Genomic DNA, 16,330 nt, shown 5'->3' on the forward strand with positions numbered 1-16,330 from the left:
CTCCAGCTTGTTTCTTGGGACCATTTGCTTGGAAATTTGTTTTCCAATCTTTTACTCTGAGGTAGTCTGTGTCTCTGTGACTGAGGTGTGTTTCCTGCATGCAGCAAAATGCTGGGTCCTGTTTATGTATCCAGTCTGTTAGTCTATGTATTTTTGAGGGGAATTGAGTCCATTGATGTTAAGAGATATTAAGGACCAGTGATTGTTGCCTCAGGTTATTCTTGTTGTTAGAGGTGGAATTATGTTGTGTGGCTATCTTCTTTTGGGTTTGTTAAAAGAAGATTATTTTCTTGCTTTTTCTAGGGTGTAGTTTCCCTCCTTGTGTTGGTGTTTCCCATTTATTATCCTTTGTAGGGCTGAATTTCTGGAAAGATATTGTGTAAATTTGGTTTTGTCATGGAATATCTTGGTTTCTCTGTCTATGGCAATTGAGAGTTTTGCTGGGTATAGTAGCCTGGGCTGGCATTTGTGTTCTCTTAGGTTCTGTATGACATCTACCCAGGATCTTCTTAGCTTTCATAGTCTCTGGTGAGAAGTCTGATGTAATTCTAATAAGTTTGCCTTTATATATTACTTGACCTTTTTTCCTTCCTGCTTTTAATATTCTTTCTTTGTTTAGTGCATTTGGTGTTTTGATTATTATATGACAGAAGGAATTTCTTTTTTGGTCCAAACTATGTGAAGTTCTGTAAGCTTCTTGTATGTTTATGGGCATCTCTTTCTTTAGGTTAGGGAAGTTTTCTTCTATAATTTTGTTGAAGATATTTACTGGCCCTTTAAGTTGGGAATCTTCACTCTCTTCTATACCTATTATCCTTAGGTTTGGTCTTCTCATTGTGTCCTTGGTTTCCTGGATGTTTTGGGTTAAGAGCTTTTTGCTTTTTGCATTTTCTTTGACTGTTGTGTCAATGTTTTCTATGGTATCTTCTGCACCTGAGATTCTCTCTTCTCTTGTATTCTGTTGGTGATGCTTGCATCTATGACTTCTGATCTCTTCCTTTTTTGCTTTTGTTTTTATTTTTTGAGGCAGGGTTTTTCTGTGTTGTTTTTGTTTTTGTTTTTCAAGGCAGGGTTTTTCTGTGTAGCCCTGGCTGTCCTGGAACTCACTCTGTAGACCAGGCTGGCCTTGAACCCAGAAATCCACCTGCCTCTGCCTCCCAAGTGCTGGGATTAAAGGCATACGCCATCACTGCCCGGCTTCTGATCTCTTTCTATGTTTTCTATCTCCAGTCTTGTCTCCCTTTGTGATTTCTTTACACATGTTTCTTGGCCTTTATTTAAACCTAAACCTTATGTCAGAATTCCCTAAATGTACCTGGGGAGTAGAGGGGCATCACAGGGCCTCTTCCCAATGTTGCCACATCAAATAAATGTCATTTCTTAGTTTTTCCACTATCTCTTGCTTCTTTAGTTGGCTTATTGAAGATGGATGGCTGAGTTTGGCTTGTTCAGGCTGCCAGAGCCTAGGCTCTGACCTTACAACTCTAAACAGTTTCAACAATACCTATTGCATATGGTCAGTGGGAGCAAATGAAATTATCTATACCAGGTTCTTACCACCCATGTATACTGTAACAGATATTAGCTTTTTTATTAATCTGTGACCCATCCCCCACCCCTACTTGGGGCATTCGGCCAGTTCCAGCACCATGGCCACCTTGTTATGCAGTTAGGAAAATCAGCATCTTATGTCATATGCATGCCTATCTCAAATTTGCAGAATCTCCATCCCTCCAAGCAGCCTTGTATTTGGGTTATTCTTTTCTTCCTCCTTGCCATTCCTCCCATAGCAGCTTAAGAATGACATGTAGCTTCTTGTTGCTGAAGATGGGACAGAGGAAAGCCAGAGCCACCATAGGGGTCCTCTCTAGATTCCTAATATCCCTACTATAAAAGTTTCCTGTTCTCCCAAGTTCTGCAAACTGGTCAGCTATTTCACAAGACAAAGTCTGCAAAGGGCTAATGTGCAAAGAACAGCCTCAACAATCAATAGAAGCCAGGAACTTCTACTTTCAATGTCTTTAGTGACTACCCCAGGAAAGGAAAACTTTGAGAATTGCTCACTTGTAGCAGTAGAAACAATAGTTGATTAGTCCTTTAGTGAAATGGAGCTTACAGTTTGGGATCCTAAACGCCAATCTATTTACCAATGGAGTTGAATTACTCACTCTGAAATTTTATTCAATTCTAAATCACACAGGGGCCAGGGAAATGACTCAGTGGTAAAGACACCTTCTGCCAAGTGTGAGGACCTGAATTCCATTTCCAGAACCCAGAGTGGAAGAACCCCCCCGCCCCCCGCCACACACACACCTTCTGTATTGTTTTCTGACTTTCAAGAGTACTGCAGTGTCCACAAACAATAAATGTAAAAAGAGGCTTTAAAAACCACAGGAATAAAAAAGCAACAAAGGCAAATTTCCCAATTTATTAACTTTATTTTAAGTATAACATGGAATGTGTTGTCAAACAGATGGATGTAGTAGCAAACTTTTGTAGTTCAGCTAAATGGATTATTTGCAGAAGAACTGCTTTTGTTAAGTCTTTGGATTAAGACTTACTGGATTGTCTATGAGTCTAATATAAAGAGTCCTTTATATGTGTGCAAATGGAAATACAGTTTCTGAAATAACAGACATCTTGTTCAGTTTTTGGTAGGTTCTTACCCAACTTCCCTGCCACGGATAACATCATAATTGCATCTAGATGAAATGCTAACCCAAATATCTGTTTCATACAGCACAAAGGTCTTTATTAAGTATTGCTAAAGATACTGAATTAATTTCATGGCCCTACAATGGTTCATATGACGTGACAGGCCAATGTCAAGAGGTTTTAGTGAAAAACATGAAGTTTCTGATCCTGTCTTTTGGATTTGTTGTTGTTGGTGGTGGTATTTGCAATACTGTTTTCTTTTGGACCTATGATGAACAACTGGTTCTGGTATAGGGTTAAATAAAGGGGAAATTGCAAAGCATTTAAGTCCACATTAATTTCTTCTTCAAGGCAAATACAGCATTTCAAAATTCCCATGAAGATAATGTGTATTTGCATAACTTTGCCAAGTAAAAGGCTGCCAATGGGGAAGTTGGCACTGATCTTGAGCTACCAAAATATTTGTGTCAGGTGTTGTGGCAACGAACAACTTTCTAATCTTTTATCTTGAAACTAGAGTGGGGATTTCTGCAGAGCTTATCAGTCAGACAGACTTTATCCTTCTTTGAGGGTGTGTGCTGTAAATCTTGTCATTCTGATTGCATTTATCATAAACAATTTTAAGAGAGCATCTTCTGATTTCAAGAATTCCATTCTGGCATTTATAGACTTAAAGGTAGTGCTTCTCATAACACTGCATTTGGTTAAGCAAAACCTTCTTTAGGATTATTTTCCCTTCCATCTTAACAGGACTTTACACAGAGACTACTGGTTGGGACCTGGAGCATAGTATGAGCTAGAGTAGTGGATATGTGTTTAAACATGAAAGTACTATTAGTGTTTCATGCGGTGTATTATAGAAGGAAGATTGATTTCTGTATATGCAGTTAGGCACCAACAGAGGCAATTAGACACCATTGGAAGTGCATTGAGCATCAACTTTAGACCCTCCTCAAACAGTTTGGTGAACTTGTGGTTCTTTGCTGGAATCAATTCACCCATGAGTATGTATCAATGAGCACCTGGTAAATACTAACAACTGCCTTTACTATGGAGAGTCCCCAGTAGTAACAGCAACAGTACTCATGTATATCGTGTTTCATCCAGTGAGCTCACCGTCAGAGACAGTGCTGTGGGAAGTGCCAGATTCCCCAGCATATTGTGTCCTTGCTTGTGCCTTGGAAATTGGACTCCAGACCATACAACCAGAGTCAAAGCTCAAAGAGACCTGTGTTTTGCAGATGTTGGGGTTTTCAATTCCCTATTGCTATCCTCATACATTGACAATGTGGACTAGGAGACAGTGACTTTACAAGTCAGGAAAAAGTTGAGGTTTTTTTTTTTTTTTTTTTTTTTTACCAACAAACAGTTTTTCTTTTCTATGTGTTTATGGCCCATCTTTGAGTAGCACATAGTGGAATGTCAAAAGTGGATCTTAAATAACCATTGCTTATGTATACACTGGTTCACAAGAACCATGACTCTGATCTTTGGGTGATAAAAATACTTTACAATGAATGGACAAATGAAACTATTATGGAGGCATTGTGTTTTAGCACAGCTACATTAAACACATTGTATTTTAGCATGGCTACATTAAACACATTGTATTTTAGCATAGCTACATTAAACATATTGTATTTTAGCATAGCTACATTAAACACAAAAGTAAACATGTACTGCTTCATTGAAGGGTGGCCTCTGACTCTTAAAGAATGAAGCTTTTGTTTCCTTTTTTAGCACTGAAATCATGTCCAACATGGAGCTGAACTTAGTTATCATAGTTGTAGATAGGTTTCTGTGGAATCTGTGACTATCCATGTCCCCGAGGGCTAAGTTATAGGGCAGTGTGAGAAGCCCACTGTAAATAAAGGGAAGTGGACCCTGAGCCGTCCTGGGTCAGTGCACAGTGTGCAAACCCACAGGGCAGACATTCTTTCTTCATTTCCAACATTGTTAAGAACCATTTCTTTCTGGACACTGTGGCCTAAATTCCTATCTATCTAAGATGGATCCAAGTTCATTCTTCCCAGGTCCTTCTTTTTGTCTCAGGAGGTGCAGTATGCGTTCATTTTTGGTTAGTTCTGCTGGGAGCTCATTGGCCTGAAAGGAGATGATATGGCCATTAGTGCAGTCCCCCACTGGTGTAATTTTAGAGACTCAAAGGCGGCAGGGGACCCCAGGCTTTGTCCTTCAGTGACAAGAAGCCTCCACTGGACTTACTGATCTCTAGTAGGCAACAGGGGTCTCCTTCTAATGAGAAGTAGTACCCGCTGTTCTCTCAGCTAGACACTAGCTTTATATCTAGCCAAATCTTTACTGTACTGGAGGCTCCTGGGAGGCAGGACCTTTGTCTTATAAATCACTGTATCTCCATTTTCAGCACAATGTCCAGCACATTACATCTAATAGCTGTGTAGTGAATACAGGCATTGGACTTAAAAATATTTAGTTTATTCTATTAGGTGGTTTGTACAATAGGGAGGACTCAAGATGGGATTTTTGTCTGCCCACATTCCAATTTATTTATTATTTTTGTAACACATTTTCTAATTTACGTGTAGGAGTCAGTTCTCTTCTACAACACAGGGTCCAGATCTTGAACTCAGGTCATCAGACTCAGTGGCAAGCTCCTTTACTCACTGAGCCATCTTGATGGCTCCTCATTTATTATTCTCACTTGTTCATATTATGGGGTACAGTTTGATAATTGAGTCAGAGATATAAACTGTAATGAATGAGTCAGGGTGATTGGCATCTCCATTTCCTTAAATATCCTGTTGGGGAAGCTTCGGACATCTTCTAGTTCTTTATAAAACACAGAATGCATTGTTATAAACCACATCATCTGTTGTGTGACTTGAATTTATTCCTTCCACCTCTCTGTACTTTGGCCACCCTCCTCCCTGCTCTGAACTCTGCTCTTTATTCCCTGCCTCAATAAAAGCAACATTCTAGCTTCCAGATGCAAGAAGGGGCATGTTGCAGTAAGACAGGTGTGGTCTGATGAGAAAGCAGTCAGGAAGTCTGCAGAGGGTAACGCACACCCAGGAAGGCGTAGTGTCTGTGGATTGCAACTTCCCACAGGACCTGAAAGTCACCACTGAACTGACTACTGAAGCACTGCTGAGGCACAGCTTGAAGCACTTAGGGAGCTAGCTCCTCCCACAGGTGTCATGTGTTATAAGAGAAAGAATTCCAGAACTTCCGTGATATCAGCACTGTTGTAAGCTCTTAAATATTATGGAGCACTCTCATATATTTTTAACTTAGAAATGAAATCTGAAAAAAAATGTATTTCCTAGTCAATGAAAAATAATAAATTTGCTACAGTTTGGCATACAAAATATATTTCTGAAAAAAACAACTGCCTTTGCAAAAACAAAAGTCTTAGCAATGTAGAATTGCTTAGTGATCTTCCATATTTCTTTCGTGTGAAGCTGCACAGAGGACAGCTGAACTCTTTTGAGTGGCTCGGCAAGCAGGCTGTGATAATGTCTTTGGTGGCCCCATGATGAAAACTAGCTGCACACTGATTGGTAGTTGGCAAGGGGGGAGGAGCTTAGTGTCCACACAAGGCCCTGCAGGCAGCCTTCTTTGATAAGGCACCAAGGCTTGCAAGAACTGCTTCCTTTTCTTCTCCTACCTTCCCCCTCAGCTTTCCATTTTTCCCTCCCCGCCCTTCCCTTTCTCCCCACTTGCCCTGTTGCCATCCTGGAAGAAAGTCACCAAGACTCAAGAACTTCTAAAAGGAAGCTCCTTAACCTCGGGAAGTAAACAAACGACTGAGTCTCAGCAAGTCCCTGAAACCTACAAGACAAGCACCCCACCCCTACCAAGGCTATATGAACCCCCACCAGGACTACTGAAAGGAAGGGCTCTCCAATCGGCAGAGCTGCCTCCAAGTCAAGCAGAGATTACAGGACGCTGGCTTTCACGCCATGCTGGCGTGCGTTGGTGGTGCTACAGCTGCCTTGGAGTCCTCCCTGCTCCTGTGAGCAACCCTTCACCCACGCTCGCCTCAACACACTTGCTTCACAGATAGGACGTTGGCGGCATCATTACTCTGATCTGATGTCAGTTCCTTATCTGGGGGTAGGTACACATTTTTCAGGTCTCTCCAGGATTAGTGTCAAACTCTTCCCTTCCCCTTTCCCTCTCCTTCCTCTTCTCTCCTTTCCTCCCTTCTCTTCTGTTCCCCTTCTCTCTTATCCTTTCCCCTCCCCTTGAATTCTCTCCTCTCTTTTCTGACACGTGTGTTTTTCTGTTTGGGGGTGGGGGAAAAGGACTTGCTACACAGCCTGGGAGGGCACAGATTTCCTTAGTTTCCTGAGTGCTGAGACTACAGTACAGGCCTGTGCCACCATGCCAAATTAAGGTGTAGTTTCATATTAACAGCCACATGGGATCTGGAAGCATATCACGAACCACTTTGTACTTTGTTGCATGGAAATCTACAGGTTTTAGCATTAGTTACAACATTTGAAATATATTAGCTTACTGAGCCATGCACTTTGTGCAAATATTGGCATGTTTCTTTTTTGCCACATCAAAAAGTCACATTCACAGAAAGTCACATTCAGTAAAACTACAATTAATAAATCAGAAAAGACTCTCTGGACTGGTAAGCTATTAAGCCCAACTGTTGCTCTGCCAAATAAACCTGGGGCCAGTGAGTGGCTCAGCCAGTAGAACTTGGGTTCAGGGCTTACCCATTGAATTCAATCCCCTGACCAATCTCTGGGTCCCAAAAAGTAGCCAGAGATTTGACCTCTGATCTCCACACACACTGTGCACATGGGTGTCTGCCCTCTTTCTCACACATATGCACAAAATAAATAACTCAAATAGAAATGGTGATTGATTTAAAAAGTGGTCATTTCCCCCTGCAAATTCAATATCTCCACAAGAGTTTTTCTTGAGACACCTGTACTCCAGTACATAATGACTGGAATTGTTTTTCACTGTTTCATGAACAGTATAAAAAATATGTAGTAAGAGTCAAAATTTAATAAACCTGCTATTTCCACTGTTCCATCTAGTAAAACATTTAGCAAAGCGAATACAGCAGCTAGCTTAGCCATCGCAGTCTTTGCGAAGGTTCAACAGCATCATACAGCTCATACCAGTCTGTACTGTGATTCCTCCTTGCCCTATTCCTCCTCAGAATTCTCAGCTCAACGAAAGCAGAAACTGTACATTATGTCCCCAGAGTAGAGTAGAGTACACAGTACCTAGTAAGTGTTCAAAGAGATTTGTTAAATGATTGAGAGTCCAGAGTCCTTTCCAAAGCCAGTATGTCTGTAATCCTAGGACTTAGGGGGTGGAGACAGGAGGATTAGCTATTCAAGGGCATCCCTGGATGCAGGAAACCACCACCATCAACAACAAAATCAAAACAAAACAAAACAAAAATAACAAAAACAAAAACAAAAAAATCTCTTTCAAGAGTTCTAGGTTGCTGCCCTAAATACCTTGCTTCTGGGGCTGCGATTAGGAGACTGGCTTCGCTTGGGAGTCGGGTGGGCAGATGAGGTTCCTGGCAGTGTCCCCAGGGCTTTCTGCAGTATGAGCCTCCACACATAAGTTCAGTCCTTCTAGGGAAGCTGAGAGCTCAGCATTCTGTCCCTGGAGATTACCTATGACCGTCCCTCGAAGGCTGGCCCATTAAAGGGGACAAAGTGGGACACACATTTTGTTTTTCTGTTTCTGTATCAAGGTATTAATGGTGTTCCTAGTCTTAACTCAGTCCTGGATAGCTTATCACAGCAATGTTTGTTTTTCTCCAAGAGTTCCGTTACGAGTGTAGAGATAAGATTCCAAAGAAAGGCAGATGTGACTTCAGCTGGCTTCTCCCAGCCAGGCCAGCTCGGGAGAGATAGGCAGAAAGGAGAGCAGAAAAGCTTTCAAACAAGCAGATCATTTCCCCTGGAACGGGGAAACAGTCCTTCTGTGTGCTAGGCACAATGAAGATGGGGCCTTGGCCTTGCATAGTATTCCTCTGGCCCTTGTTGATGGGTTTCATGTGTGTGCACACATGTGTGTGCTGTATGTGCTGATGCATGCACTGGTATGTAAATGGAGGTCAGAGGAGGGAGTCCTCCTTTATCTCTTTTTGCCTTACTCCCTCAAGGCCGAGCCTCTTCCTGAGCCTGCAGCTTATGACTTTCAGCTAAGTTGGCTGCCAGCAAACACCAGTCAGTAATCCTTCCGCCCTCATCACCCTCAGTGCTGGGGTTATAGGCAAACACAGCCCATGGCAAGCTTATTACATGGATTTCGAGACCTGAACTCAGGTTCTGGCTGTTGTGCAGCAAGTACTCTTAACAACTAAGTCACCTCTCCAGCCTCCATGGTTAGTTCCAATTGTCAACCTTACAAATCTAGATTCACCTATAAAGAGAGTTTCCATGAGAGACTGCTAAGGGCCGGGCGGTGGTGGGGCACGCCTTTAATCCCAGCAGAGGCAGGCGGATTTCTGAGTTCGAGGCCAGCCTGGTCTACAAAGTGAGTTCCAGGACAGCCAGGGCTACACAGAGAAACACTGCCTCGAAAAATCAAAAAAAAAAAAGAGAGAGAGAGAGAGAGAGAGAGAGAGACTGCTAAGTCTGTCTAGCTGCCTGTCACAGACATCTCTTTAATTAGATTAACTGTGGAGCAGAGACCCATGCCACAGTGGGCAGTTGCATTCCCTGGGCTTGGGACCTGGATGGATTGGAGAAAGGGATCAGAACAAATGAATGCACTCGTTGCTCTGTGTTCTTCACTGTGGGTGTGATGTCACTAGATGTTTTAAAGTCCTGCTGTCTTGGCTTCTGAGCTATGGTGGACTGTAACCTGGATTTGTGAGCTTAAATAAACCCTTCCTTCCCTATCTTGCCTTTTGTCAGGCTAATTTTTATCATAGCAACAGCAGTCAGAATACAACTAATGGGCTTCTCTTTAACTTCCAGTCTGCACACAAGACATCTTCAGCAGACATCAAGTAAGAGGGCATACAACTGAAAGATCCTGACAGAATGTAAAAGGTCACAGAAGCCCTGAAATTGGCAAGATAGATGTCACTGTTAGCAGAACTAGCTTCACTGATTTAGAAAAATAGAGGCGCACAATGCTCTGGCCACTCCTTGGACCCGTGTGTCTGCCAATGTTTTGACCGTTCCTGGAACCCATGTGTGTGCCCACTGATGAAGCCCATTGCCAGGTGTTTGTAATATTGGTTGCTGAGAAAGAGTCAGAAAATCTCCCCAGCAACCACAGCCCGGCCAATCCTGAGTTGCTACACCTGCACCAGACTCTTTCCTTGTACCCCTCCCATACCCATTTCTTGAGAATAGACATTGTTTAGATCTGGAAATCCCCTACTCTTCCCCTTTCTCCTTTCCCCCCGAGGGCCTATAAAAACTGGGACCTCTTTCCCCTCGAGGTCGACTCCTCTACCCCTGTGTGGGATATGAGTCGTCCCCAGAGCTCTGGCTTTCCCCAAATAAAGCCTCATGTGGTTTACATCAAGCTTGGTCTATTGTGAGTTCTTGGGTGTCCACTATTGTCCTGAGGCCTTAGCGAGGGGCTCCTTTCAGAGTCTTTCACAACAAGAAGCCACAGTGGAAATACTGTGATTGAAAACTCTCTGACTTCCAAATTTGGTTCAACTCTAAGGGTTTAATAATAAAAACATGGATTGGTGTTGCAGCAGTGACATGTGATCCTACTAATAACACATTTTTCTGACCAAGTCGCTAAGCATACATTAGTAATTTTCTTGAGCACATACTTACTGCCTTTCATGGCCACCTCCTTCTCCCTGCCAGGAAGCCACACCACTGTAAGCTTCCGATCCCTTGGCTCCAGCTCCTGAGTACTGGCCTTAAAACTATGAACTACCACTAATGGTTTATGTCCTACTGGGGGATTCTGCATGCTATGCATGCACACTGCAACTGAGCTACATCCCCATGCCCAATGTTTGCACATTTTGTATGAGTAAATGATTAGAGAAAGCCATGGATGATATAATGTTTTTAGCACAATTCCCAGAGTCTAAATGCACTGGCTAGGAATAAGTCGTAACTGCAACCGGCATGCCCTTACTGTGTGTAACTATGAATGCAACCGGTATGCCTTTACTGTGTGTAACTATGAATGCAACCGGCATGCCCTTACTGTGTGCAACTATGAATGCAACCGGCATGTCCTTACTGTGTGCAACTATGAATGCAACCGGCATGCCCTTACTGTGTGTAACTATGAAAATCGAGGCAGAGTCTGTGAGATGCCTTCTGAGGAGGAGGACTCTTTACACGGAGGCCAGTGTAGTTAAAGGTTGAGTGAGTACCTTGTTTCTCAACGCTGGATCTGCCCCTGCTTCCAGGAGCAGGGCAACCGTTTTAACATTCCCACTGAGCACTGCTGCATGGAGAGCCGAAGTCCCATTCTAAGAGAAAATGAGAGTGCATGTCAAGAGTGGAGCTCTGAGCTCTCAGCGGCTTTCCCTGGCTTTCAGCATGTCCCACAGGAGCAACACAGTCTTACTCCCTGGTGTCTTCCCTGCACTTCCTAAAGTCACATCAGTACTACTACAATGTCTTCAGACACAGCTGAAGGTAGCTCATTAGGGATAGGGACCGATACTGAGCCCAGTAATTCCTTATTAGATGTCAGCAAGAACAGGGTCTAAAGAGCTGAAGGGCAGACGGAATGTTTCCAGTGTAAGCATCATACATTTGTGGAGTATTTCCAGGGAAAGGGTTTGTATGCCCTAATGTATCTCAAGGGCGCAGCTATGCCACAGCGTCAACTTAGAAGACTTAGTGCCCTCTATTCAACAAAGCAGGACTGTAAATGATTCAAATCAACAGCCCACTGCCCGTGGTGAAGAATATTTTGCACATTTTATATTGCACACACTCAAATATAAAATATCATCAATATCACCCATGAATTATAACTATGGATGGCAGCCATGTTTGCTTCTTGTCAGTTTCTCTGGCTATCCTGAGATGGCAGAACTGAGCCTCTGCTGCAGGAACTGCAGGCTAGAAAAGCCCAATGCGCCCGGTGACTCATGGGGGCAGTTGTTGACTCTGTGCTGTATACAGGACAACACAGAAATGCTTCCATCCAAAATGACTCAAACTTAACCAAGCACTTCCAGTCTCGAGATACACATTTTCTTAGGCTCCCAGATGGTTTTGGCTAATTTTATACTTAAATTAACCAAGCGGAATGGATTTTTTTCTGAGGATGATGAAGAAAAGGGGTGTCCTCCTTTGATTTGACATAGGTTCCAAGTGATATCAGTAGTGTACTTTCCTGTCTGTAGTGGCAATTATACTATTTTTTTCCCTTGAAGACTAGGTATTAGGAGGCTGTTCTATTTACCACCTCCCTGCTTCCACCTGGAGCCACAGACCCAGTTCTCCCTCGGTCTTCAGTATTTCTTCTCTAGCCTATCCCCTCGCCCTCCCCCCCTTTTTTTTTAACAGAATGGCATAACTTCTTCTTACATCTTACCTTCAAAATACCAAGAGTAGGTGAGAATTTGAGCAGCTCCTCTATGACATCGTTATACCCTTTGTTGGCTGCTTTCAGCAATGCTGTCGTACCATCCTGAAGCAAAGGGGACACAGGGACTATTGTTAACATACATTTGTGCTGGCTGAGAACTAAACATCAGCTGATGAATCAACATGTCTCAATCCAGGGCATGTTAGAGCACAGCAGGCAGTGATTCTGTGTGAGGATGCCATCCATAGTGCGTGACTGCTATTTGCTAAGTTAGACACACCTCCAGGCCCTGAAAACACTATGTCAGGGACAGGGCCCAAGAGGCCTTCTCTGCTGTTCATTTGGAGATAGCTTAACTGTCTATAATAATTTATGCTATTGTTATGGCCTTAGAACTATACACTGCCTTGACTTCACCTTCCCTGTGTGTTTATTTGCTTGTGTATGGCAGTGGTAACCCAGGAAGAATAGGCTAAAATTTGATTATTCTTTTTTAAAAATGCATATATAGGGTTTCTGCCTGTGTCCGGAGCTGATCCTGTGCCACAGATATACACACCCAAATACTGCCCGGAGAGAGCTGGTTTCCCAGGTGTACTGACACACAGGCTTGCAGGAGGGACAAGCCACAGTCAGAGACATTACGACCAGCTAACACCAGAGAGAACCAGATAGCGAGAGGCAAGGGCAAGAATCTAAGCAACAGAAACAAAGGCTACTTGGCATCATCAGAACCCAGTTATCCTACCACAGCGAGCCCTAGATAACCCAACACACCAGAAAAGCAAGACTCTGATTTAAAATCACATCTCATGATGATGATAGAGGACTTTAAGAATGATGTAACTCCCTTAAAGAAATAAAGGTAATGCAGGTAAACAGTTAGAAGCCCTTAAAGAGGAAACACAAAAATCCCTTAAAGAATTACAGGAAAACACAACCAAACAGGTGAAGGAATTGAACAAAACCACCCAGGATCTAAAAATGGAAATAGAAACAATAAAGAAATCACAAAGGGAGACAACTCTGGAGATAGGAAACCTAGGAAAGAAATCAGGAGCCATAGATGCAAGCATCAACAACAGAATACAAGAGATAGAAGAGAGAATCTCAGGTGCAGAAGATACCATAGAAAACATTGACACAGCAGTCAAAGAAAATGCAAAAAGCAAAAATCTCCTAACCCAAAACATCCAGGAAATCCAGTACACAATGAGAAGACCAAACCTAAGGATAATGGGTATAGAAGAGTGAAGATTCCCAACTTAAAGGGCCAGTAAATGTCTTCAACAAAATTATAGATGAAAACTTCCCTAACCTAAAGAAAGAGATGCCCATAAACATACAAGAAGCCTACAGAACTACGAATAGATTGAACCAGAAAAGAAATTCCTCCTGCACATAATAGTCAAAACACCAATGCACTAAACAAAGAAAGAATATTAAAATCGGTAAGGGAACAAGGTCAAGTACCACATACAGTTAGGGGGCTGGAGAGATGGCTCAGTGGTTAAAAGCACTGACTGTTCTTCCAAAGAGTTTTTCTTGAGTTCAATTCCCAGCAACCATATGGTGGTTCACAACCATCTGTAATGGGATCTAATGCCCTCTTCTGGTGTGTCTGAAGTATGCAGCAGTGTACTCAAATATATAAAATAAATGAAAAAAAATCATATACAGGCAGACCTATCAGAATTACACCAGACTTCTCACCAGAGACTATGAAATCCAGAAGATCCTGGGCAGATGTCACACAGACCCTAAGAGAATACAAATGCCAGGCCAGGCTACTATACCCAGCAAAACTCTCAATTACTATAGACGGAGAAACCAAGATATTCCATGACAAAACCAAATTTGCACAATATATTTCCAGAAATGCAGCCCTACAAAGGAAAATAGATGAAAAACACCAACATAAGGAGGGAAACTACACCCTAGAAAAAGCAAGAAAGTAATCTTCTTTCAACAAACCCAAAAGAAGATAGTCACACAAACATAATTCCACCTCTAACAACAAAAATAACAGGAAGTAACTATCACTTTTTCTTAATATCTGTTAATATCAATAGACTCAATTACCCAATAAAAAAGACATAGACTAACAGACCGGATACGTAAACAGGAACCAGCATTTTGCTGCATACAGGAAACGCACCTCAGTGACAAAGACAGACACTACCTCAGAGTAAAGGGCTAGAAAACAATTTACCAAGTAAATGGTCCTAAGCAACAAGCTAGAGTAGCCATTCTAATATCGAATAAAATTAACTTTCATCCGAAAATTATCAAAAAGGACAACAAAGGATATTTCATACTCATCAAAGGAAAAATCTACAAAGAAGAACTTTCATTCTGAGCATATAATGCTACAAATGCAAGGGCACCCATACCCACAAAAGTAACTTTACTAAAGCTTAAAACATACATTGCACCCCACACAGTAATAGTGGGAGACTTCAACACTCTACTCTCAGCAATGGAGAGATCATGGAAACACAAACTAAACAGAGACAAAGTGAAACTAACAGAAGTTATGGACCAAATGGATTTAACAGATATCTATAGAACATTTCATCCTAAAAAGAATATATCTTCTTCTCAGCACCTCATGGTACCCTCTCCAAAACTGACCATATAATTGGTCACAAAACAGGCCTCAACAGATACAAAAATATTGAAATTATCCTATGCATCCTATCTGATCACCACAGACTAAGGCTGGTCTTCAATAGCAACAAAAACAACAAAAAACCCACATACACATAGAAGCTGAACAATGCCCTACTCAATGATAACTTGGCCAAGGAAGAAATAAAGAAATTAAAGACTTTTTAGAATTTAATGAAAATTAAGACACAACATACCCAAACTTATGAGACATAACAAAAGCAGCGCTAAGAGGAAAACTCACAGCTCTGAGTGTCTCCAAAAAGAAACTGGAGAGAGCAAACACTAGTAACTTGACAGCACACCTGAATGCTCTAGAACAAAAAGAAGCAAATACACCCAAGATGAGTAGAAGGCGGGAAATAATCAAACTCAGGGCTGAAATCAACCAAGTAGAAACAAAAAGAACCACATAAAGAATCAACAAAACCAGGAGCTGGTTCTTTGAGAAAATCAACAAGATAGATAAACCCTTAGCCAGACTAGCCAGAGAGTACCGAGACAGTATCCAAACTAACAAAATCAGAAATAAAAAGAGAGATATAACAACAGAAATGGAGAAAATTCAAAAAAAAATCATCAGATCCTACTACAAAAGCCTATATTAAACAAAACTGAAAAATCTGGATGAAATGGAAAATTTTCTAGACAGATACCAGGTAACAAAGTTAAATCAGAATCAGATAAACCATCTAAACAGTCCCATAACCCCTAAAAAATAGAAGCAGTCATTAAAAGTCTCCCAACCAAAAAAAGGTCCAGGACCAGATGGCTTTAGAGCAGAATTCTATCAGAACTTCAAAGAAGACCTAATATCAATACTTTTCAAATTATTCCACAAAATAGAAACAGAAAGAACACTATCCAATTTGTTTTATGAAGCCGCAGTTACGCTGATACCAAAACCACACAAAGACCCAACAAAGAGAGAGAACTTCAGACCAATTTCCCTTATGAATATCAATGCAGAAATACTCAGTAAAATCCTCTCAAACTGAATCTCAGAACACATCAACACAATCATTCACTAAGATCAAGTGGGCTTCATCCCAGGGATGCAGGGATGGTTCAATATATGGAAATCCATCAACGTAATCCACTATATAAACAAACTCAAAGAAAAAGACCACATGGTTATTTCATTAGATGCAGAAAAAACATTTGACAAAATTCAACATCCCTTCATGTTAAAAGTCTTGGAAAGATCAGGAGTTCAAGGCCCAAACCTAAAAATAGTAAAAGCAATATACAGCAAACCAGTAGCCAACATCAAACTAAATGGAGAGAAACTTGAAGCAATCCCACTAAAATCAGGGACTAGACAAGGCTGCCCACTCTCTCCCTACCCATTCAATATAGTACTTGAAGTTCTAGCTAGAGCAATTAGACAACAAAAGGGGGTCAAAGGGATACAAATTGGAAAGGAAGAAGTCAAAATATCACTATTTGCAGATGATATGATAGTATACTTAAGTGACCCCCCAAAATTCCACCAGAG

The 16,330-nt window shown here is 41.7% G+C and overlaps 1 protein-coding gene across 7 annotated transcripts in view; it reads right to left on the reverse strand.

Moving 5' to 3' along the window:
• Positions 1-2,413: 2,413 nt before the first annotated feature.
• Positions 2,414-16,330, reverse strand: part of Ankrd29 (ankyrin repeat domain 29) — a 53,657-nt gene continuing 39,740 nt past the window's right edge. For 3 of the 7 annotated variants that reach the window (XM_017317867.2, XM_017317869.2, XM_017317871.2), the window contains 3 exons: positions 12,169-12,264; positions 10,991-11,089; positions 2,419-4,758 (listed from right to left, as the gene is read on the reverse strand). In XM_017317867.2, coding sequence (XP_017173356.1) covers positions 4,651-4,758; positions 10,991-11,089; positions 12,169-12,264 — 303 coding nt within the window. In that variant the 3' untranslated portion in view covers positions 2,419-4,650. Of the gene's footprint in view, positions 5,464-10,990; positions 11,090-12,168; positions 12,265-16,330 lie in introns of all 7 variants that reach the window. The other 4 variants (NM_001360803.1, NM_001190371.1, XM_017317870.2 and 1 more) reach the window with 3 other exon arrangements.

The sequence above is a fragment of the Mus musculus genome, chromosome 18, assembly GCF_000001635.26.
Source record: "Mus musculus strain C57BL/6J chromosome 18, GRCm38.p6 C57BL/6J".
Classification (NCBI taxonomy): Eukaryota; Metazoa; Chordata; class Mammalia; order Rodentia; family Muridae; genus Mus; species Mus musculus.